Source organism: Pinus tabuliformis, chromosome 1_1 (genome assembly GCF_031772625.1).
Source record: "Pinus tabuliformis cultivar Carrire ecotype Pingquan chromosome 1_1, CPIR1, whole genome shotgun sequence".
Classification (NCBI taxonomy): domain Eukaryota; kingdom Viridiplantae; phylum Streptophyta; class Pinopsida; order Pinales; family Pinaceae; genus Pinus; species Pinus tabuliformis.
This window is the reverse complement of record NC_142297.1, coordinates 146,645,399-146,668,964: the sequence shown is the minus strand read 5'-3', so window position 1 is coordinate 146,668,964 and position 23,566 is coordinate 146,645,399. Positions and strand designations below refer to the sequence as shown.

At 39.4% G+C, this 23,566-nt stretch overlaps 1 protein-coding gene across 2 annotated transcripts in view; it reads right to left on the bottom strand.

The window, feature by feature from the left end:
• The window catches only part of LOC149212046 (valine-tRNA ligase), a 113,306-nt gene that overhangs the window by 75,602 nt on the left and 14,138 nt on the right, over window positions 1-23,566 (bottom strand). The window contains exon 2 of one of the 2 annotated variants that reach the window (XM_089391663.1): window positions 8,423-8,510. The exons of the other annotated variant lie outside the window; for it this stretch is intronic. Coding sequence (XP_089247789.1) covers window positions 8,423-8,483 — 61 coding nt within the window. The 5' untranslated portion in view covers window positions 8,484-8,510. The remainder of the gene's footprint in view (window positions 1-8,422; window positions 8,511-23,566) is intronic. 2 annotated transcript variants of the gene reach the window in all.

Here is a 23,566-nt window from a genome sequence, read left to right as displayed (position 1 = left end):
ATCATCAAATCAAGACAAATTTGAAGCTCCAAGATCAAGAGAATAGTATCCAAACATCAAAATTCATCCATGAAACCAAAATCTTCCTCCAAAAGGGAATGCAAAATTCTCACAAGAGCTACTAATCCCAAACAAGTGATGATGAGAGGAATGAATGAACCTTTCATAAATTTATATCCTCTCTAAATAGTTTGATTTGCCTAACTAGGCCTAATTAAGCCCCAAATAATAAAATAATGTGCAATTTTAACATTTCTTAGTGACAAGCCCACCAAGATAGCTCAATAGCATAAAAAGAAGCCTCTCATGAGGGCAAAATAATCAACATAATGAGTCATTGGGCCATTGAGAAGGCCTAGTGGAGTCCAAAGTGTGCCATCGCCAAAGAATGGACCCTAGACATAGTGGACAAGGGGTTGGCCCCTTGATATCTAAGCATGTCACGAGTGGTGTCCCCTAGTGGGTGTGAGGGCACTATGACATCCTCATGGGTCTCCAAGTGGATCGATAATGCTTGTAAACCATCTATAAGGGCTAGGATGATGACATAAGCCCTCCCTTGTCTCCTGTAGTGAGACATGATGACATAATCCCTCCTTTGTCTCCTATAGTGGGACACATCCTCATTTGTACCTTCGAACCTCTGCCAAGTGTGTGGTACAAGTGTGGAGCCGGCTACACATGGTGGTCCAAGTGCATCATCCTCATCCAAAAGGTGGAACACAAACAATCACTAAATGGTGTTGGGGATCCATGAAGTACTCTCTGCTATGGTGGAAGCCCATGGCTCTGAACGCTTACCCTACAAGTGCCAATGTGGCTTGGACCCCGTATAGGGAGACCAAACCCCAAATGGAAACCCACCTGCAATCCTGCATAAGATCTAATGTGTCCCCTTGCCCTCCAATACAACAAATCATTAGAGTAATCAAGTAAAATACCTTACAAATCATGGAATCAAGTGAGCAATTCATCGTTGCATGCCCTTCCATAATTAATGGGATTTGGCATGTACAGGTATCTACAAGCTCAATACTTATGATAACTGATTATGGTAACCAGTGAATTTCTAGTTCTCTTTGTTTTCTGGTATGTAAGGCTTATAAGGCTATGGATCTCTTCGTTGGGCATTTTGCTTTTTGTATGTAGCATGGTAATAGCATTGGTCAACAAACCTGGTCGGGGTGAGACCACATGCAATTTGACATCTTTGTATATGCTTTTTGAGTAATGAAATCTTCAACTTACCAAAAAAAAAAAAAAACTTAACAAGGAGACCATATTAGTTGCTCCTCTTGAATAACCACCTAAAGACGACTTCACTTCCACATTCTAAGACACCAAGCCTATGTGGAAAACCTTCCGAAGCTACAAAATTCAGCACTCCCTCCTAGCAAGGAAAGGATTCTCCACCACCCCCTGCTTTTCTCCGTAAAAGACAAATTTCCCCTTCACTAGAGGCTTGGTGAGAATATCTACTACCTACTCTGCTATGGAAATGTACTACAATCTCACACCACCTCTCTAATCCCTTTCTCTAGTGAAGTGGTATCTGATCTCTATGTGTTTGGACCTGTCATGAAACATCAGTTTCTCTAAAAGCTTGATACAGCTTTGGTTATCACAATGGATCATTGTAGGCCCCATCTCAAGACCAAACAACCCTATGAGCATCTTGTGAAGCCATATGGCTTCACAACTCACTAGACTTGTTGCCATGTACTCTGCCTATACTAAGCTAAGTGCCACTAAGCGTCACTTCTTGCAAAATCACAAGATCACTATTGACCCCAAGCTAAACAACATCTAGATGTACACTTCTTATTTATTGCACTCACGTCCCTGTTTGAAACTGTATGATCCTAAAACTACACTCCACCAACTCTGACATATCTCAGTCCATAGTCCATTGTACCACGTTGATACCTCAACACATGCTTCACTGACACCCAATGAACCTTCCTCGGTTCCACCATTAACTAGCTTAGTGTATTCACTAAAAGCATATATCTGATGTAGATATATATATATATATATAGGGCACCCAACGCTGGCTTTTGGACACATGGAGATGATTTGAGGCATGATTTGAGGATTCTTTCTCAATTGATGGTTGATCATGATGATTGGAGATGCATCTCGCCCATATTTTGCACCTTTGGAGCCTTATTAGCCCTAAAAGGACATGGCGTCATGCTTTGAGAGGGATTTTGACTTATGCATGTGGGCAATTGGTGGTTAATTTTGTTTTATTGAGCAATTGGGTTGGCTTATAAGCCATTTACTTCATTTTACTCGAGATCAAAGTTGTGATAGGGCTTTTAGTTGGATTAATGGATGTGATAGAACTCATATAAAAGGAGGATCACTCCATTCTTTCTTTTCATCATGCTAATTTTAGTTAACAATGATATGTTCTATGCTTAGCACAATTACTTCAATGTTCCTTTAGCAACCCAATGACAATTTCAATTTAGTTTTCCAATAGCAATCACATTGACAATAATTGTAGATAAAACATAAAATAAAATGCATAAGACAATCCAAGACAAGAGGACCCCAGATTTGGAGGATGCCAGGGAAAAACCCCAATGTGGGGAAAACCCTTTGATCAATTCTTGTTATTGTTATATCAAAATGTTCAGCAGAGAGAGTACAAAAGGTCAAAGTTGACTTGCCAAATCCAAGTCAAAACAGCCCTGTCAAATCTGCAGTCAAATTTAGCCCTAAGCAAAAATTCAAAGATGGTCAACGCAGCAGTAAATCTTCCTCTTTGGAGCTCGATCATACCCAGTCAAACTCAAACTAATAAGGTGGTCAAATTCAGCCCAAAACAGTCTTGAAAACTGCGGTCAAACTGGTCAACTCTACAGTCGAGTCTGCGATCAACCCTGCAGTCAACCCTACGATCAAAGTGCCAAGAAATTCTCGGTTCTTGTGCCAAATTATACGGCCTGCCAAAAGCGGAATTTTCCCACAAAAATCATAGTGAAAGGATGAGTCAAAGTGCTTGGTCAACACTAGTCAAACTCCTGCAACAGTCCTGAAATTCAGCCCTACAATTTGCCCAGAAAATTCTTCCTTCTACTCATAGCTCCAAGAAGTACCCCAAACCCCCAGGAGCTCCCAGAGCTCAATATAGAGGGATCCTCATGGGAGGATCTTTCCACGACTCCAAGTCTCTCTCAGAAGGCTAAGAATTTGACCTTCCCTAAGGGCTTCATGAGAATGTTTGTAGGTTCTCATCAGCCCTGGTGTGTTGAAGACTTATTGCTCCCCATTGTACCATATCCTGGATAAAGTGGTACTTGATATCAATGTGCTTGGAGCGCCCATGGAACACAGGATTCTCTGAAAGGTGAATCCCACTCTAATTGTCGCAGTAAATCATAGTGGTATCCAGCAAATGCTTAAATAGCTCACTAAAGAGCTTCCTCGACCAAATAGCTTCACAACAGGCCATACTAACAACAATGTATTCGGCTTCGGCGACGCTTAGAGCAACCGATTTTTGCTTCCCGCTCATCCAAGAAATTGATACAGAACCTAATGAGAAGCAACATCCAAATGTTCTTTTACGATACACCACACTGCCAGCCCAATCAGCGTCAGTATATCCATGTAGCCTCAAATTCTTAGCAGTGTATCTCAGTCCATTGTTGATTATGCCACAAAGATGTCTCGGGAGATTCTTAGCAGCAATCCAATGTATGTGATAAGGCTCAACCATAAATTGATTCAACATATTTACAGCGAAGCATATGTCTAAACAAGAGTTAACCAAGAACATCAGGGTCCCCACAAGTTGTCAATACTCAAAAGGGTTTGCCAATTCGGAACCAGCAGCACTTCCGCATAGCTTCTTGAAGTTGAGTTCCATCGGAGTAGACACAAACTTACAATCAACCATCCCACATCTCTCGAGCAGCTTCACAATGCATTTTCATTGAGAAAGGAAAATCTCACCTGGATTTTGCCAGATCTTTAGGCCTAGGAAGTAATGCATCAGACCTAGGTCCGTCATTTCGAATTCAGAAGCGAACTCCCTCTTGCATTGATAAATGAGAGGGTTTGCACCTGTTAGAAAGAGATCATCTACATAAAGGACCAAAATGAGAGGCATGTCCTTTTCAACCTTGAAGTATAGGTTAGGATCAACATCGCTCCTTGTAAATCCCAGCTTCATAAGATAGCTATCAATCCTCTCATACCAAGCCCTAGGGGCTTGCTTCAACCCATAGAGGGCTTTCTTCAACCTGCATACATGTGTCCTTCAATCTTGTACTTCGAACCCCTAAGGTTGTTCCAAGTAGACTTCCTCCTTAAGCGAGCCATGCAAGAAAACAATCTTAATGTCCATTTGATGTAGGCTCCATCCTTGAGAGGCAGCGAGAGCAATAATCGATCGGATAGTGGTATATCGAGCAATCGGTGCAAATATCTCGTCATAGTCCACTCCTTCCTTTTGAGAGAAGCCTCAAGCAACAAACTTGGCCTTATATTTTTCAGCACTCCCATCAGCTCCATGTTTAATTTTGTATAGCCATTTTGAGGTGACTACGGACTTGTCCTTCGGTCTAGGCACCACATCCCAGACATCATTTTTCATGATAGATTCATATTCCTCATTCATCGCATCCTTCCAGACTTGGAGTTTTACAGCTTCTTCGAACGTACATGGCTCAAATTGAACAATAGTACTCATAGCAACTAAGTACCCTTGATACCTGTTCGGCTTCTTACTTTCACGGAATGTCCCTCTTGGAGAAATATGTCTTTCAGCATCTTCGAGAGTATCTTTGAGCCACAAAGGTATTTTTCTTGAGGTAGAGGGATCACCAGGAGGTGGATCAATGGGATCCATCGAGCCTTCAACATCGGGCATAGGCTCATCTGTTGGAGGTTCATCTTGCTTTTTTGCAACATCATCATTATCCTTCCTTGGAATGGGGAGATCTTTGGCCTTCCCAAGGGCAGTGTCTTCATCGAAGGTGACATCATGGCTAACTTCCACATCTCTTTGTCCAGGCACATAGATTCTATATGCCTTTGAATTTTCACTGTAGCCCACAAATATACCTTTCTTCCCAGATGCTTCTAACTTGTTTCTTTTCTCTTTCAACACATGAAAATACACGGGACAACCAAATATTCTAAAATGAGAAACATCAAGTTTCTTACAAGTGAAAATGTCTTCGTGTTAGAAAATCAGAAAGGCAAAATGATTTTCTTATATAGATAATTACTTGTGATTATTTTATCTTTGTGTTCTTTTATCTTTTACTTCATCAAGCAACTACCAAAGCAATAGCACAAGGACAACAGATGTAAGTGGACAGCCAGGGCAAAACCCCTATCTAGGGGGAAACCCAGCCAACAATTCTTCCTTCAATAGTTTCTTGAGATAATCCAAAACTCTTGACCTAGACAAAGACTTCCTCCACACCAAGTCAGCCCTCAATCCTTCTTGTAGATGATAACCCTTCAATAGTAACTTCGACTTCGCAGCATCAACTTGTAGTAGTAGCTTTGACCCAACAACTAGTAGCAGCAGCAGCTTCGACTAGACAAAGGAAAACTTCGATCTCTCTAGATACTCATCCTAACTGAGAAATAATTGCCCAAATTTCAATCTTGATGTCTTCTTCCTTCCTCTAAATTTTCGCACTCTTTTTCAGCCCCTTTCCAGCTCTTCTTCAACTTCGCATTTCCCAGCTTCTTGCTTCTGGATATCGAACTATGAGAGAGAGAGTGAATGATCCAAATGAATTTGAATTGCCTTGTATATATAGCCTTCCACTGAAGTGGAATTGTCCTTCTTGAAGCCGACTTAATTTCCTTGAGGCCAACTTGGTGTGGAGGGAACAAATAGCATATTTGACTCAATATTAATTCCTTTTACATGATTCAAAAGCCCAAGAAGGGTCTTTTTTAATGGACAAAGGCTCTAATGACTTAAAATAAATCCTAGAAATCCTCAATGGGGACTTTGACCTAAAACATTATGACCCAAGCATGAAACCCATGCTTTAATAAGTCATAATAATAATAATAATAATATTTTCTTCATTCTTTTGATAAATACATTTCATTGTGACTCAAATACATTTATGAAAAGCCAAACCTAGTTACATATTTCAACACTCCCTCTTAACTAGGGAGGTATTCATCATAACAAGTACAAGGAAGATCTCAAAACACATGAACCATGAAGAATTTTAGGCACCGCAATGCCATGGACTAGATTCCTGACCACAGCAATCTATCCCAGGTCCTTCAATAGTTTAGGCACTCACGATGCCACAGACTAGATTCCTGACCAAGGCAATGTATTCAAGTGGGACTAAGATGGACTAAAGCTTTCAGCCTTTCTAGGTATCATCAGGCTTACTTGTTAACCATCAACCCAGGAATCTAGGTGCGTATCGGAGGTCAGAGCTCTACAATCAATGCCATCCTCCCTACTTCGGGATCCAGGTGTGTATCCGAGATCAAAGCTCTATGACCAACACCACCCTCCCTACTTTGGGATCTAGACATCAACACAAAGTGTCCGCCAAATGTCCTCCTAGGCAATGTGCCTTACACACAAAGCCTCAACACTCTTGATTATTGTGATCGATAACAAATGCTCCCCGATCAAATACATCAGTAACAAATCTCTCTCGTGTAACCAGCATGCTATCAAACCTCCGAGAGATTTACCTGTACAAACACAACCCCAATCTGTAACAAATTTTTAAATGTACATAAGTAAACACAAACCTCTGAGGTCTTTCAGACAACTTGATGTTGCTTCTCAATTTATCACAGTAGGTCTTTCAAACAAATCTTGACAGAAGATTCCTCAATCATACATCTTCTTTTCTTACTTCACATGCAGCAACATATTCTGCAAACAGATCCAGCTTTTCTTATCTCAGCAGCCCCTCAAAATACATTCTCCAATTTCTTCTTTCGAGGTGTCCATCATGACTATGATATGCCCTCCCTCTCAACTGGGGAGATTCCTTTCATCCAAGCTCCCTCTTAACTTAGGGAGATTCCACCTTTTCTACGACATCGGAGAATCCTTCATGGCTTCCATCCTTCTTATCAGAGTTATCATGACCATCATCATTCATATAACTTTCTTCGTCATGCTTATCATATTAACTTTATTTACGAGCATCTTCACCATCTTGAAAATTATGTACCTGCATAACTTAGATAGCAAGTACAACCAAATCTATAGAAGCATGAATTTAACCATATCAGAGTCATATAATAGTGAATTCAACTTTAAATACCTAAACTTAGTTAGGTTTATAAACAAAAATCGCATAGTTTTATACTTCAATTACATTCTGGTGTTTTGTCATAAACCCTAGATTTTATCATCAAGACTTCAAGTACCTTAATCAAGATAACAAACTTCATTATATCTAAGGCTTCAATATTTCTTCCAAAGGTATGACATACCCTACTACAAAATATTGTAAACCCTAGAAGCAATTCAAACAAATATTGTTCTACAATCTTTAGAACTCATATGTTAGACTTCCAATAGGATTTAGTGCAAGATCCTACATTTCATACATGAGTCATTAAGCTCCAACATTTAAAACCAATCACAACTCAAATTCAGATTTCAACAATCTTTCATAGATCTCAAATTATCACACTGTTATCATATATTAGAGAAATGAACTTCTACTAAGGTTTAGTCACAATACCCTGGAATTCACAAATACTATCATCCTAGAGAATCAAACTTCGACTAGTGCTTAGTTCCAAACCCTAGGACTCATGACCATCAACAATTAGGTCAACACATATATCTACGATTCCATCATCAAGCACAAGCATATCATAACATGTGTTAGTCAAACCCAATGACAGAAATTTCAATATATTAAAGTTAGACATATAATATACTTGATCAGCCTAGGGTTTCAATCGGACAAACACACATATACTTAGGAATTTCACTTCTAGGACTCTATCTAAAATAAGGGTCTTGCTTATAAACCCCACTAAACCCTAATGATCTATGGTTTCAATACATGACACAGCAAACCCTAATTTACTAAAACTTCAAAGGTTTGAGATTTCAGTCATCACCATTCAACCCTAACAAGTTAGCGTTATCATAACCATACCAAAACCCCAAACATGACTTCATCAAAGCATCAAACATTTAAGTAGGATAGGGTTTCACACATTATCATCGACATATAGCTAAGTTAGTTTTTCACAGAGAACCTTTCTAGGGTTCCACAAGAGTAACCATTACCAAAGATATGAGGAGGGTAGATTTATCTAATGATGAATCACCCAATCAAGAACCTTTAAGATTCAAGAAAGCTAGACACAATGATGTTAGTAATAGTTTATCAAGAATGAATATGAAAAGAGCAAAAACTTGTAGTTCAAGACATACCTTTTTGTTTCTTAACAGACCTTGTAATTCCAATGCTTTGTCTTGTGAGGCCTTCTTCCATAATCCTTGAGCTTTCAGCAAGTTTGTCCTAAACAAGGAAAATATGAATAGAAATGTGATTAGTATTTAATGCAAAGCAAAATTGGATAAGTAAGGAAAACTAAAAATGAAAAGGTAATAAGATACTTATCTTTAGAAGTTCGTGAGGGCTCCCTCCAAGCTTGAGGGATATATATAATCTTATAAAAACCAATCAAAAATGCTTTTCCAAAATATGTTAAACCTACAAATACTAGAAATCAAACAATGAAATATCTAAGGCTTAGATCAAAGGACTTAGTAGTGTAAGTCCCTTATATCCAGTTCTTCGGGTTTATTCTTCTTTGGAGATCCTTCTTCAACAACATTAGCTTGGTCTTTGTTTCTTTTCTTGTTCTTCGGATTGTCAGGACAGTCACTTCTATAGTGACCCATTTTGTGACATTGGTAGCATTCTATTTTGGACATATCGACCTTCCTTCTTGGCCCTTTTGACTTCTTGAAGTTTCCTTTCTTGTGAGAAGTGGAGTATGCATTTGAAACCTTTTCTTCTTCATTGTTGGATACTAATGAGATTCTCATTTCTTCTTGGCTACAAGCATTCCATAATTGCTCGAAGCTAAAAGCTTCGTTCTAGTTGTTGAGACCTCAAGCAAAAGAAATCCAAGTAGGTGGCAATCCCAATAATGTAGTTTACTAGCTCCTTTTCCGGTACAATTTCATCTATGGCTTGAAGTTCGTCTCTACTTCTAGATATCCTTACAAACAAGGAAGCCACAGTGTCATCCTTCGTCATTTTTGTAGTCCTTAATTCATTCTTCAAACTTGCTACTTGACCATGTTAGTTTTTGTAAGCATTGGATATGTTCTAGCCTTGAAATTTGTGGACAAGCTACTATACATGAGATCTTCAAAACCCAGAAATCGTTTCTGAAAATTCCGCCTAAAAATTACTTAATTAGATTATTAGTCAGTTTTTAAATATTTCCTAAGTCTAAACTTAGGGAATATGACTAATTAATCCTAATTAATTAAGTCAAGGTGTGAATGTTCTAGAAGCTCACACGGATCGACTTCAAGTTAATCCTAGCCGTCGATTAAGATCTAATCTTGGTCGTTGAAGTCTCAACAGAAGATTATAAGAAGAAGTCGATGGGCACTTGGAGTAGACACTTGAGCAATTTGATTTAATGAGCAAATTGATTTCCAGAGTAACAACAGTTAGTTGCCGAAGAGAGAGCCAGTGAGATCGAAGCAGTGAGTGAAGGGCAGAGACAGTGATCTGAACGAAAGATTTTCCAGATCCAGAGAAGCAGCAGCAAGAGAGCCGAATTATCCCAAAGAGGTAGCACTGAAGGGCAGCGCAGTTGCTTCAGCAAGGCAGTTTGATTTGGAGGAACGAAAATCGTTCCCAGTCCCAAAGGGCCGGAGAGGCAATTTCCTCAGCATCCAGAGGTAGAATGACTTCATCAGAGCCTAGTCCAAAGCAAGTCATTCAGCCAGCTACGCAGAGTAGCGCAGAGGCTGACGTAGAGCTCCAAGAAGTCGAGTTTTGATAAGGAAAGTCGAGCTAGAGATTGCTTGTGGGAGAAGGGTAATTTCCCTTCAGTATTTTGCTCAGTTTTTCTTGTTGTTTGGATTGTCAATTGAGCATCCACAGATGTACTCAAATTTCACTGTTGCTTAATAAAATAAAACCCTCACTGGTGCACTGGTTTTCCCAAGTTGGGTTTTTTGGGGGACATTAGTCAAAAATAGTTGTGTCATTTTATGTGTGTTTGCTAACATTTCTTCCAGCGTTTATTCTTCTGCAGTTTTATTTGTGTAGGTTGCACTATGAGTTATTCAGTATTTGTTGTAGGAAATAGTAAATAAATCAGATATCATTTTTTGGGATTCAACGGCGTTAAGTAAGTCATTCATGTATGACCATTTCCATGAGAGGTAGTCATAACTGACTGATTTCTCATGATTTTTGAATAGTCCACTTAGCACTCATTGCATCAGGTGATGCTCACAGGTGTGAAGAAGTGGGATTGAAACTAGTGAAATAAATCACATAGCATCAATCATCACTTTCGGGGCTTACACCCAGTAACTAGGACTTCCCAGGAGGTCACCCATCCCAAATCGCCTCTGGCTCAAGAGCGCTTAACTGTGGAGTTTTCCCCACAATCAAGCCCACTTAGCTTGCTACCCCATTTGCAAAACCTTAGCAAGTATTGTTCCTCATGAACCATTCAAGTAGAGTTCCCTTCACTCTTTGAATTAAGTATTGTGGGTTTTCGCAGTGCATTATATTAGATATCATTTTTTGGGATTCAACTACATTAAGTAAGTCATTCATGTATGACCATTTCCATGAGAGGTAGTCGTAACTAACTAATTTCTCATGATTTTTGAATAGTCCACTTAGCACTCATTGCATCGGGTGATGCTCACAGGGGTGAAGAAATGGGATTGAAACTAATGAAATAAATCACATAGCGTCAATCATCACTTTCGGGGGTTACACCCAGTAATCAGGACTTCCTAAGAGGTCACACATCCCAGATCGCCTTTGGCTCAAGCCCACTTAACTATGGAGTTTTCCCCACAATCAAGCCCACTTAACTGTGGAGTTTTCCCCACAATCAAGCCCACTTAGCTTGCCACCCCATTTGCAAAACCTTAACAAGTATTGTGCCTCATGAACCATTCAAGTAGAGTTCCCTTCACTCTTTGAATTAAGTATTGGGGGTTTTTGCAGTGCATTATAGTAAATAAATTGTTAAAATTTAATTAACAACTAGGAGAATAACTTCCATTAACTTCCAGTTGCTGCAATAGGATTCAGGATTCCGAGTTTTCACATGGTATCAGAGCGCAGATGATCAGCCGAAGAGCTCAGTAGCGAAGGAAGGAGGAGTTTCACTATTCAGTGTGAGCAGCAAATCGAAACCCCAGAAGGTAACGTAGTCACTTTGCCAAGAGGCCGAATTTCTTGAGGAGATTCGATTTTTCTGAGAGAGGGGCATAAAAATTCGATCTCTCCAGATTGAGGGATTCCAAAGGCAGAGGGAACAACCTAGTATTTTCACAGAGAAGATCTCTAGTTGGACACAGTAGTTTTTGCGACAGTTTGCTAGAGCAAAGCTACCGTCAGGTGGAAGAAGAGCACACACTGAGGGAAAATTTTCCTCAGTGAACTTCTAGTCTCAAGAAGTTCGATTTCCCTTGCAAATCAGCAGTCGTTGTGATCATAGTTACTCACTCTAGAAGGAGTGCGAATAGCCTAGCAGCAATTGAGCAGAAGGGAAGAGGAGATTTTCAACATTTTGTTGAGATGGCCACTGCTGGACTTCGAGAGAAGGACAAGTTGGATGGAGCTTCCAACTATGTCATCTGGAAGGCAAGGATGTCTTTCCTTCTAGATCTTAGTTGCACGAAACGGGGAAACTGGTACGAGTTTCCAAAATGGGCACCGGTACGAAACATGACCCCCCCAAATTTTGGAAACGGGGAAACGCGATCTATATATATATATATATATTAAGACATTTAAGAAATATGTACAATCATAAAGCATATATGACACATTCTAATTTATTACATTATGATTAAATTGTCAATGCATAAACTAGAAGTCTCTAAATTTACATCACATTTACTCATGAATGATCACATAATGAAAATAGCAATATCCAAAATTGGCCTCGAGAAATTTCTAATTTCTTGTCTCGTGCTTGATTGGGAGTCTCCTCCTACATAGTCGAACAACCTTAGTGCTCTTGATTAAGTAAAGTTCCATACCCTAGTGTCCTACGTGCTCTTGATTATTGGGAGTCTCCTCTGCATAGAGGGCTTGGTTCTCTTGATTAAATACAAGTTCCATACCCTAGTACATGACAAAAGCCAATGGAAACATTGCACTCCCCCCAATCCTGAAATCCTGAAAAACAGATAAGTCTGATGGATTTTGAGTGAGATCTAAAATTCTACTTTCTTCATATGAAATCCAATGAGGGCGAAACCACTCTCAAACATCCCGAGTCATTTCATGGTAATGTTAAAAATTTAAGTAAAAGGATGAAAATGAAAAATAAAGGAGAATGTCACTTTTACTTTGAGAATTTAACATTACCATGAACTGCATATCAACACCAGGGCCATGGGCTTGAACATTAGGCTGCCCCACTCAAAAAAATCCTCTTTTTTATAACTTGAGAGGCATCCAGCAGATATTTTAGTCGCCCAATAAAAAATTAGAAGCTAAAAAATAAAAATAAAATACAAGAAGTCAATTTAGAAGAGGAAAGTCCGTTGTACGACCTGGAAACGCGCTTTTGGTCGTACTGGCCACGTTTCCTCCTCAAGAAACGAGCCAGTACGGCCAAAAACGCGTTTTCAGGCCATACTGTACGAGTTTTCTCGTTTCTGTTTCGTTTCTGGCCGGAAACGGACCCTTCTCCAACATTTCCTGCAACTTAGTTCTAGATGAATATGGCCTGAAGCCATATATTGATGCAGTGGTAGCAGTACCCCAGGATGCAGATCAACTGAAGGAGTACAGAAAGAAGATGGCGCGAGCGAAGAGATTGATCCTAGATTGTGTTCGGGATCATGTTGTATCACCCATAGCGGCCAAGGGAACAACCAAAGAGATGTGGGATACACTTTCCACGTTGTACCAAGGAGCTTCCGAGCAGCAGAAGATGTACCTCGAGGAGAAGTTCAAGCTTATCAGGATGCAAAAAGGGGAAGGCATAGACCCATTCCTCACTAGGATTCAGGAGGTCCGAAACCAATTGTTAGTTGTTGAGGCAACGCCTCAACCCATAGAGCTAGTGCGATTGGCACTAAATAGTGTCTTCGAGGAGTGACACGTGTTTGTCCAAATCTTGGGCAAAGATACCTTGCTAAGTAGGGGCAGAATGCAGTCTGATTTGCAGCAAGAGGAGTTGAGACGAGCTCTTTTAAAGAGCTCCATCAGTGGCAGCAGCAGTGGATAGAAGCAGGTGAAGGAGGAGGAGAATGGGGACCTCGCATCTAAGGGTCCCAGTCAGGGACAGGGGGAGCAGCAAAAGAAGAAGAAGGACCTGTGGAAGGTCAAGTGCTTCAGATGTGGTGAGGTCGGTCACTACAGTACCCAGTGTCCTCTCATGAAGAAGGACAAAGCAGGACCAGCAAGCAGCATCAACAGAGATCGATAGGTTGTCCTGAAGGCTGGAGGAAGACTTCACCATGTTTGTTGATATACCTCCAGGAAGTGGGGAGATTTGGTGTTGTAGCCCCAGAGTTCTACAGATGGGCAAGTTCCTTGAGGAGGTCCACCTCTTGGATCAATAACTTACTACAGGGGCCCACAGTATTCAGTAGCAGGATGGATCAATGGAAATAGATGCAGTCAGAGGCCGACTGACAGTGCAGACTAGTAACAGTGAGACGTTGGGGAGCGCAGTGCAAAGTTGATAGCAGTGCAGTGGGCACTGTGCAGAGTCAACAGCAGCGCAGATTCCTCAGTGACAACGCAGATACTAGCAGCAATCAAAGACTCGAGTGATAGATGCATCATACTGATCACAGTTGATACAGTTTTTAGGATGTTTTTCAGTTGCAGCAACAACAGATGGAGAGGGAGTTGTAGTGCAGATGCAATGTTGGCCGCAGTTCAGTAGAGTCAACAGCAGCACAAATGCAGTGTATATCAGAGTTGCGTAGTGGTTGGTGGGCAGCAGCAGCCGGACATCAGCAACGTGACAGGAAATGATACAGAGACAAGGTGTAGTGGAGCACTAGAACACATTCCTTGCCAAGAGGGAGTGTTGGTTTTTGCAGCATCGGATGTGTTCTAGCCTTGAAATTTTGTGGAGAGGCTAGAATACATAAGATCTCCAAAACCCAGAAATTGTTTCTAGAAATTCCACCTAGAAATGACTTAATTAGATTATTAGTCAGTTTTTTAATATTTCCTAAGTCTAAACTTAGGGAATATGACTAATTAATCATAATTAATTAAGTCAAGGTGTGAATGTTCTAAAAACTCACATAGATCGACTTCAAGTTAATCCTAGCCATTGATTAAAATTTAATCTTGGTTGTTGAAGTCTCAACAGAGGATTATAAGAAGAAGTCGATGGGCACTTGGAGAAGACACTTGAGCAGTTCGATTTCATGAGCAGATCAATTTCCAGAGTAGCAGCAGTCAGTTGCTGGAGAGAGAGCCAGTGAGATCGAAGTAGTGAGTGAGGGGCAAAGACAGTGATCCGGAGGAAAGATTTTCCAGATCCAGAGAGGCAACAGCAAGAGAGCCGAATTATCCTAGAGAGGCAACGTTGAAGGGCAGCGCAGTTGCTTTAGCAAGGCAGTTCGATTTAGGAGAAGGAAAATCGTTCTTAGTCCCAGAGGGCCAGAGAGGTGATTTCCTCTGCATCCAAAGGCAGAACGAATTCATCAGAGTCCAGTCTGAAGCAAGTCGTTCAGTCAACTACGCAGAGCAACGCAGAGGCTCACGCAGAGCTCTAGGAGGCCGAGTTTTGATAGGGAAAGCCGAGCCAGAAATTGCTTGTGGGAGAAGGGTAATTCCCTTCAGTGTTTTGCTCAGTTTTTCTTGTTGTTTTGATTGCCAGTTGGGCATCCATATATGTACTCAGATTTCACTGCTGCTTAATAAAATAAAACCTTCATTGTTGCACCGATTTTCCCAAGTTAGGTTTTTCGAGGGACATTGGTCCAAAAATAATTGTGTCATTTTATGTGTGCGCTAGCATTTCTTCCAGTGTTTATTCTTCCGGAGTTTTATTTGTGTAGGTTGCAACATGAGTTATTCAGTGTTTGTTGTAGGAAACAGTCAATAAATTATTAAAATTTAATTAACAATTAGGAGAATAATTTCCAATTGCTGCAATAGGATTCAGGATTCCCAATTTTCAAAGGTCAATGTTCTTGATAGTGAACAATTTTGATAAGGCTTCATAGTACATACATTTCTTGAGCATGGTCTATATTGGAAATGTATAGGACAAGATTGTCCTATATGCTTTCTACCATCAGTGTCATAGCCAATATTTCTGACTCTCTAAACTTCACTTTATCTGCATCACTAGATTCTTCGGTAGGTTTATTCACCTTTCCTTTGACCAAATATAAGACCTTGTTCTTTTCAAGAATGAGGTCAATTCTTTTCTTCCATGCCCTATAATTTGATGCTCCTTCCAATTTGTTCTCACTCTTTATTGAGTTAGACATTGTCTTTGAAGATAGTGAGTCTCTTCCCTTATAAGAGCTTCTTATATGATCCCTTGTTCAATCCTTTAGATTCCTTTCAGTAGATTTTCAAAACTTCCTTTTTCCCTCTTCACCTTAGCTCTGATTCCATGTTAGAAAATCAGAAAGGCAAAAAGATTTTCTTATATAGATAATTACTTGTGGTTCTTTTATATTTGTGTTCTTCTTTTATCTTTTAGTTCATTAAGCAATTACCAACGCAATAGCACAAGGACAACAGATGTAGGCGGACAGCCAGGGCAAAACCCTTATCCAGGCGAAAACCCAGTCAACAATTATTCCTTCAATAGCTTCTTGAGATAATCCAAGACTCTTGACCTAGACAAAGACTTCCTCCACACCAAGTCAGCCCTCAATCCTTCTTGCAGATGATAACCCTTCAATAGCAACTTCAACTTAGCAACATCAACTTGCAGTAGTAGCTTCGACCCAACAACTGGCAGCAGCAGCATCGACTAGACAAAGGAAAACTTTGATCTCTCTAGATACTCCTCCTGCATGAGAGATAGATGGCCCAAAATTTCGATCTTGATGTCTTCTCCTTCCTCCAAAATTTCACACTCTTTTTCAACCCCTTTCCAGCTCTTCTTCAACTTTGCATTTCCCAGCGTCTTGCTTCTAGATATCGAACTATGAGAGAGAGAGTGAATGCTCCAAACAAATTCGAACTGCCTTGTATATGTAGCCTTCCAGTGAGGTCGAATTGTCCTTCTTGAAGCTGACTTGATCTCCTTGAGGCCAACTTAGTGTGGAGGGAACAAATAGCATATTTGACTCAATATTAATTATTTTTACATGATTCAAAAGCCTAAGAAGGGTCTCTTTTAATGGAAAATGACTCTAATGACTCAGAATAAATCCTAGAAGTCCTCAATGGGGACTTTGACCAAAAACACATGTAGAAGTCCTCAGTGGTTGATGTGAGCTCCTATTTTGAACATACACAGCAGTGTTGATAGCATCTCCCCATAAGAAATTCAGTAGACCTTGGTCATGGAGCATGGCACGGGTGGCTTCCATGATTGTTCGATTCTTTCTTTCAACAACTCCATTTTGCTCAGGAATGTATGGAACAGTTGTCTCCCTCTTAATACCAGCGTCTCTGCAAAAAGTCATTCAATTCATTTGATTCATATTCAGTTCCATTGTCAGTCCTCAATATTTTGATCTTCTTCCCTGTTTGATTTTCAACCAAGCCTTTGAAAGAACGAAACCATTTGAACACTTCATCCTTCTTCTTCAAGAAATAGATCCATGTTTTGCGAGAGAAGTCATCCACAAAAATTGCATAGTATAAGTATCCTCCCAATGACGTTACGAGCAGCGTTCCATATAGGTCAGAATGGACCAATTGAAGAATATCAGTAGTTTTGCTTTCACATGAAGGGAATGGTCCCCTTGTAAGTTTCCCAGTTGCACAACCCTGACAAACTCCTTCGTGATTCATGTTGAACTCGGGCACACCTGTGACCATCTTCCTTACCCCGGTGGCATAATTCAAATTGAAGAGAATTACGCAAGTCAAGGCTCCCAAAGGACTTCCTCCAACTTGATAGAGACCTCAACTCTAAATCCAAGTGTAAATGCATCTTTAGGGTTTCTTTGCCAAATATGTACCTTTCCATCAATGAATAATAACTTGAAGCCTTTATCTTCCATCGCAAAAATAGACACCAGGTTCTTCTTCAAATCGGGCACATACAATACTTCTTGTAGATGAATGGTTTGACCTTGATTTAAGTGAAGAGTGACAGTACCTATCCCTTTCACGGGGTAGGTGGCATTGTCTCCAAGTATGATCTCCAAATTAGTCTTCTTTTCAACCAAATTTGAGAGGGCCTCCTTGTACCCAGTGAAGTGCCTTGAGGCTCCACTATCAATCAACCAATGATCCAAAGTATCCGGAGGAGAGGCAATAGATAGAGCGGAAATAAGATAAAATTCCTTTTGTTTTTCTACAACATTACTTTCCTCATACCTGGAATTTCTCGTCCTTTTGGGAGGTCAACCATTTCCATATCAAGCAGCGGGAGCATTCCTCTTTCCTTTATTGTTGAACCTATTGTTCCTTTGATTGCCATTGCCTTTGAAATTGTTGTGGTTGTTGTCATCATCCCTTGGAGAATTCTTCTTGTGAGGACACTCTCTAGCATAGTGGTTGAACTTGTTACAATTGTAGCACCTTCATTTTCTTCCTTCTTTGAATCCCTGCTTGAACCCTTGACCCTGTCTCCTTGGACCAACATTATTCTTCCTCTTAGCATGAGAAAAGAAAGCAATAGGTTCATTTCCATTTGAAGGCTTGTCTCTCTCCATCATCCTCGTCTCTACTTGAGTGCATCTGGCCAATAATTCATCGAAACTAAGAATCCTATTATTTTTTAGAATGGTTGTGTTAAACACATCCCATGCTCTGGAAAGACTTCCAAGTACAATGAGAGTGAGCTCCATGTCAACAATAACTTCTCCAATAGATATAAGGTCATTCTTGATTTGTGTGATCCTCACAAAGTAGGAATGGATAGACTCCCCTTTATCCATCCTAATGACCTTCAACTTGTTCTTGAGAAAGAGGATTTGATTTGCATTCCTTACTTTGAACATCCCAATCAGCTTATCATACATCTCCTTGGATGTTCCCAAATTAGAAATATAGGCAACCAAATGCTTTTGAATAGAGTATATGATAATTCTTTTAACATTGACCTCACCTTTCTTGTACTTCGTCTTTGCAGCAACAAGTGCATTTGAAGGAGGCTCCACCACTCTTCCCTGCACATAGTCCATGACATCATGCTCTTCCAAAGTCATCTTCCATGCATGATAGTCAGATTTGTCCTTGAGCTTATCCTTAGATTTGAGGTAAGATGTGGTAGCCATTGAAGTTAGTCCAATAGTCTTGTCTAACAGCTCTCCCTTAGTGATTTTTTTATGTCTCTTGCCTGACCTTTGTCTCCACCTAACCTCTGGTACCATGTTAATTTTAGTTAACAAAAGTATGTTCTATGCTTAGCACAATTACTTCAATGTTCCTTTAGCAGCCCAATGACAATTTCAATTTAGTTTTTCAACAGCAATCACATTAACCATAAATCACATTCACAGTAACTGTAGATAGACCATAAAATAAAATGCAGAAGACAAACCAATACAAGAGGACACCAGATTTGGCGGATGCCAGGGAAAAACCCCAATGTGGGGAAAACCTTTTGATCAATTCTTCTTATTATTATATCAAAATGTTCAACAGAGAGAGAGAGTACAAAAGGTCAAAGTTGACTTGCCAAATCCAAGTCAAAATAGCCCTGTCAAATTTGCAGTCAAATTCAGCCCTAACCAGAAAGTCAAAGATGGTCAACGCAGCAGCAAATCTTCCTCTTTGGAGCTTGGTCATACCCAGTCAAACTCGGCCTGATAAGGTGGTCAAAGTCAGCCCAAAATAGTCTTGAAAATTGCGGTCAAACTTGGTCAACTCTGCAGTCAGGTCTACGGTCAACCTTGCAGTCAAAGTGCCCAGAAATTCTCGATTCCCATGCCAAACTGTACACCCTACCAAAAACGAAATCGCAGTCAAAGGATGAGTCAAAGTGCTCAGACAAAGTTGGTCAAAATCTTGCAACAATCCTAAAATTCGGCCCTACAATTTGCCTAGAAAATTCGTCCTTCTGCCATAAAAATCGCAGTCAAAGGATGAGTCAAAGTTGGTCAAACTCTTGCAACAATCCTGAAATTCGGCCCTACAATTTGCTTAGAAAATTCGTCCTTCTGCCACACGTGTGAGAGAGAGAAGATTTTCCCAATAGTTGTACGAACCAATGAGAGAAGAAATGTGTGTGATGATGATGATGCCAAATGAGGTGAGAGGGCATTTGTATTTATACAAGTCGTTGAGGGTGAAGAGTCACGTCCATTAGGCTTCATGAGCCTACATGATGATGTGGCCGACCTGAAGAATTTGCACATGTGTGGGCATAAACTCAAAAACACACTTCTACTTGTCCAAATTGGATGATCTTTATATCAATTTTGGCCCTCTAAAAAAAGGAATTTAATGCAATCATCATCTCCATCAAATGAGTTGTCCCAAGGTGGAATTTGGCCCTAGTTGCCAATTTTAACACATCATCACTTGTAGATTTTTGCCTCCTTTAGAGAGTTCAACTTAGCCATTTTGCTACTCACTACTTGTGCAGATGTCATCTTTTTGGAGCTATTGCTATTGAAGACTAGTTTATGTATTGGAGATGTCTTTTTCATATTGAAAGAAGGCAATTTCTTGGAAAATTTGTGAGTATAATTGCATACTTTTAATGATTTTTCATGTAATGAATGTTTGCTAGGGTTTTTCTACTATGTTGCAAGAAACAAGCTGTTGACCACACTTTGTCAACAATACAAAGAAGCAGAGTACAAAGAAGTGGAGGAAAGATTTTCAAAGATCAAAGTCATCAGCCAGCATAATTATATCATTGTAAACCCAATCTTTGCAAGTTTATTGTCACTGTTGATGTCATGACCATTTAATTATCTAACAACACCTAGGTAAGCCTTTAATTTTGGCAAAGGTTTTCATCCTAAGAAGTTTTTTAACCTCCCCGAATTATGTGTGTTTGTAAACATGCATAATCAGCGGAGTTTTTCTTCCAACTTAAACCCCGAAGCTAGGATGGAACTCGTTGGCAAGGTCTTAGGTGAGTCTTAGTGTCATATTGAGTCTATTGTAAAAGTGTGTTTGGGAATAATTTTAGTGCATAGTCATTCGCAGTAAAACACGTGGCTAAGTTATTTTATTACAAACACACTTGGTTTCATACTAGATCATATTGTGTCGTAGAATTGGGTAAGTTATTAAGGATCTAGTCTAAATGTGTATTTCCCATTCTAAGGGTTGTATTTGTAATTATCTTCATGTAAAAATATTTTAGTGCATGGTCCCTTACAGTTAGACACCATGGCTAAAATATTTGGGGGTGGAAAAAATATTAAGTCCCCTTTAGAATCAATTAATTAATATTTCTAGCTAAATTAAATTAAAATCCTAAGCCAGAAAATTAATTAATTTTAAGTCAAAAAATAATTATAGAGAAATTAATTTCTCTCCAAGTGGAAAATAATCAAAAAATCGTGGGTCAAAGGAAAGTCAATTTTTAGAGGTCCTCCACCAAGGGAAAGATGGATATTTTAAGAAAATTTGAACACTTGGACCTAGGTGGTTAAGTCAAAGTGAAATTTTTTAAGAAATTAATCCAAAATATTAATTTTTGAATTAATTAGAACTGGTTTTTAAGAAAAAATAGAATTTTTCCTCAAAATAAAAAATTCAACAGTGGAGATTAAAAGATGATCAAGTTATTTTCAACAGTCGAGATTATTTTGACGAGGATCAAGCCAACTCGCCATTATTCTCCACTTTGAGAGGTTTGTCTATATAAAGAAGCTATTGAGTTTCCTTTTTATATCTTTTGATGATCTCTGGATGAGAAAAAATTTGTAATGTTGGTACTGAGTTGTTGCTCTGTTGGGAACATTTTTTATCAAAATAGAGAGACTTTGGGGTTCAGTTCATAGTGTTCTTCTTTTGTTGATTTGTGGTGTGTTAGCTATGCGTTATCCTATATTGTGATGAATAAAATTTTATAAATTCTTATTTCATTTGTCAGTGATAAGAACATTCTATTGGTACATGTTATCTTAGGTGATCTGATTCACCATATGATCTAACAACTTTATCTTGAGAAAATTATAGAGATTTGCAGGTACACTGACCCTTAGGCTCCAAGTTCACAAACTGTGGGGAAGAGTCGACCTTGTTTGGACTCTAAGATTTTGCTGTGGTAATTAATTTTACAGAAGGGTTTTGGCCAATCTATCTCTCAAAATTATTCACTCATTATCATTTATTTAGAAAACACTTTTCAAAATTATTATTTGATCTTGGGCTAAAGAAATTAATTTGCTAATGAGAGCTTGTAAATTGAATTTGTAAATATTTGTAAATTATTTTTCTAACCCTTATTATTTTGCAACACTTGGGTAGTTGGGGTTTTATAATTTTGTATATATATTTGGGGTTTGGAATTTTTTTATTCATTTGTGAAGTGATAGCTCAAGGGTTTGAAGTAGCAAAATTTTTTGGGCTACCCATCCGAGGAAGGAAGGTTGATCTAGACCCTTTAGGGTAAGATCTAGCCTCCCCAGCTTCCAACAACTCAACGTACAGCTGAAGAAGGGAAGTCGTCCAACATTTTGGAGTGATCATTCGCATTTTTTATGCAATTGCAGGGGTTTTGAAATTTTTTTAGGCCCTTGGACCTAACCATCCTCCTCCTTTGCCCTAGTCATGAGCCCTAGAGGCCTTTTAAGGCCCTTAGCCCCCCTCCTCTCCTAGGTTGCAAGCCCTTTAGGGCTGGCCGTGGCCTTTTCAAGCCTTAAGCCTAGTCATCTAGACCTTTAGGGGCCTTGGCCCCCTCCTTTAGGCTTGGTCACAGCCTTGGGCTGCCCTTTGAGGCGCTTGGCCCCCCTCTAAACCCTTGTCACAGGCCCTAAGAGGTCTTTCCCTTAGCCGCTAGCCCTTTTAGGGCCTTCCCTTGGCCTATGTCAGCCCTTTAGGGCTTGATGTCAACCCTTAGGAGCTTATTTCCCTTGGTCGTGGCCTTCTAAGGTCTTCCATATTCAATCCTTCTTTAGTCTCTCTTGGCCTATTGTTGGCCTTCTTCCAGCCCTAGCTTCTCATTCTAGCCCTTGTTCAGCCATTTTTCAATCATTGATTTAATTTGCATTAGTATTTCATCTCTAACATTTGGTTTTGCAGCAATTCTAGAGTTAATTTGGTGATTGCAGGAAGTCAAGTTCATTGGGAGCCTCTCTAGTCATCTACAAGGCCACTAGGCCTCTTGGTTTTCTCTTTAATCCTTCATTCTTATCACTGTTCTCATTTTGAATTCTGAAGCATTTTATGACAGCAGTATATTCAGGGCCTAAACACATTTAAAATAAGCCTAAATTCACTAAATAATTCACCTAAGGCATTAAGAGTTAATCTAAAGTCAAATTGGATGCACATAAGTGAATTTTTGTGGACTGTTGGATTAATTTCCAGATCTGATATGTTTGCTGCAGCGATATAAATTCACCTACGGTAATGGTAAAACAACATAATGGTGGCATAAAGGCAAGCTAGCAGTCATATTTTATCATTGTTTATCATTTGCACTTACTGGGCTTGCATTACTTGGCATACCTTATCATTTCATGAAGGTCGTCACAATAATTTGAGGTCTGATATATACTGCATAAGGTCTGATATAAAAATTACAATGGTGGCAAAAAGTGTTGAAGGTCATCTCATTTCATTTGTCATTTATTCATTGCATCTTGTGCATCTTGAATAAGTGTTTTCTAGTGGAATTGGGTGTCTTTCTTATTGCTACAATCATTTGTCTCTTGGCTATCTCATCTTGCATTCTTTGCATCATTAGCATTCATTTGCGCTCTTGCATAAGCATACTTCTAATGGCATTAACAAACACAAGTGCTCTAATTAAATTGATAATCGTTTGATAAGATTGGCTAATTGGTCTAAGAATATATTGTGGATCAATGCTCTAGTTTCTCATTGCTATCATTTATTGGACAAGTGAACACATTGCTCTTCATTGATATTGTTGAGATAAATAGCTCTTGTGGATTTACAATCTAAGTCACTCTTAAAGCACTTAATCAAGTCTAATCATAATTGTGATAAGAAGTAGATCCAATTGTGTTCATAAGGAATTCAATTTTCTTTGTGTATCTAATTGGCATATTGGTGTTCCATTATTATGATTTGAAGATTTGCTA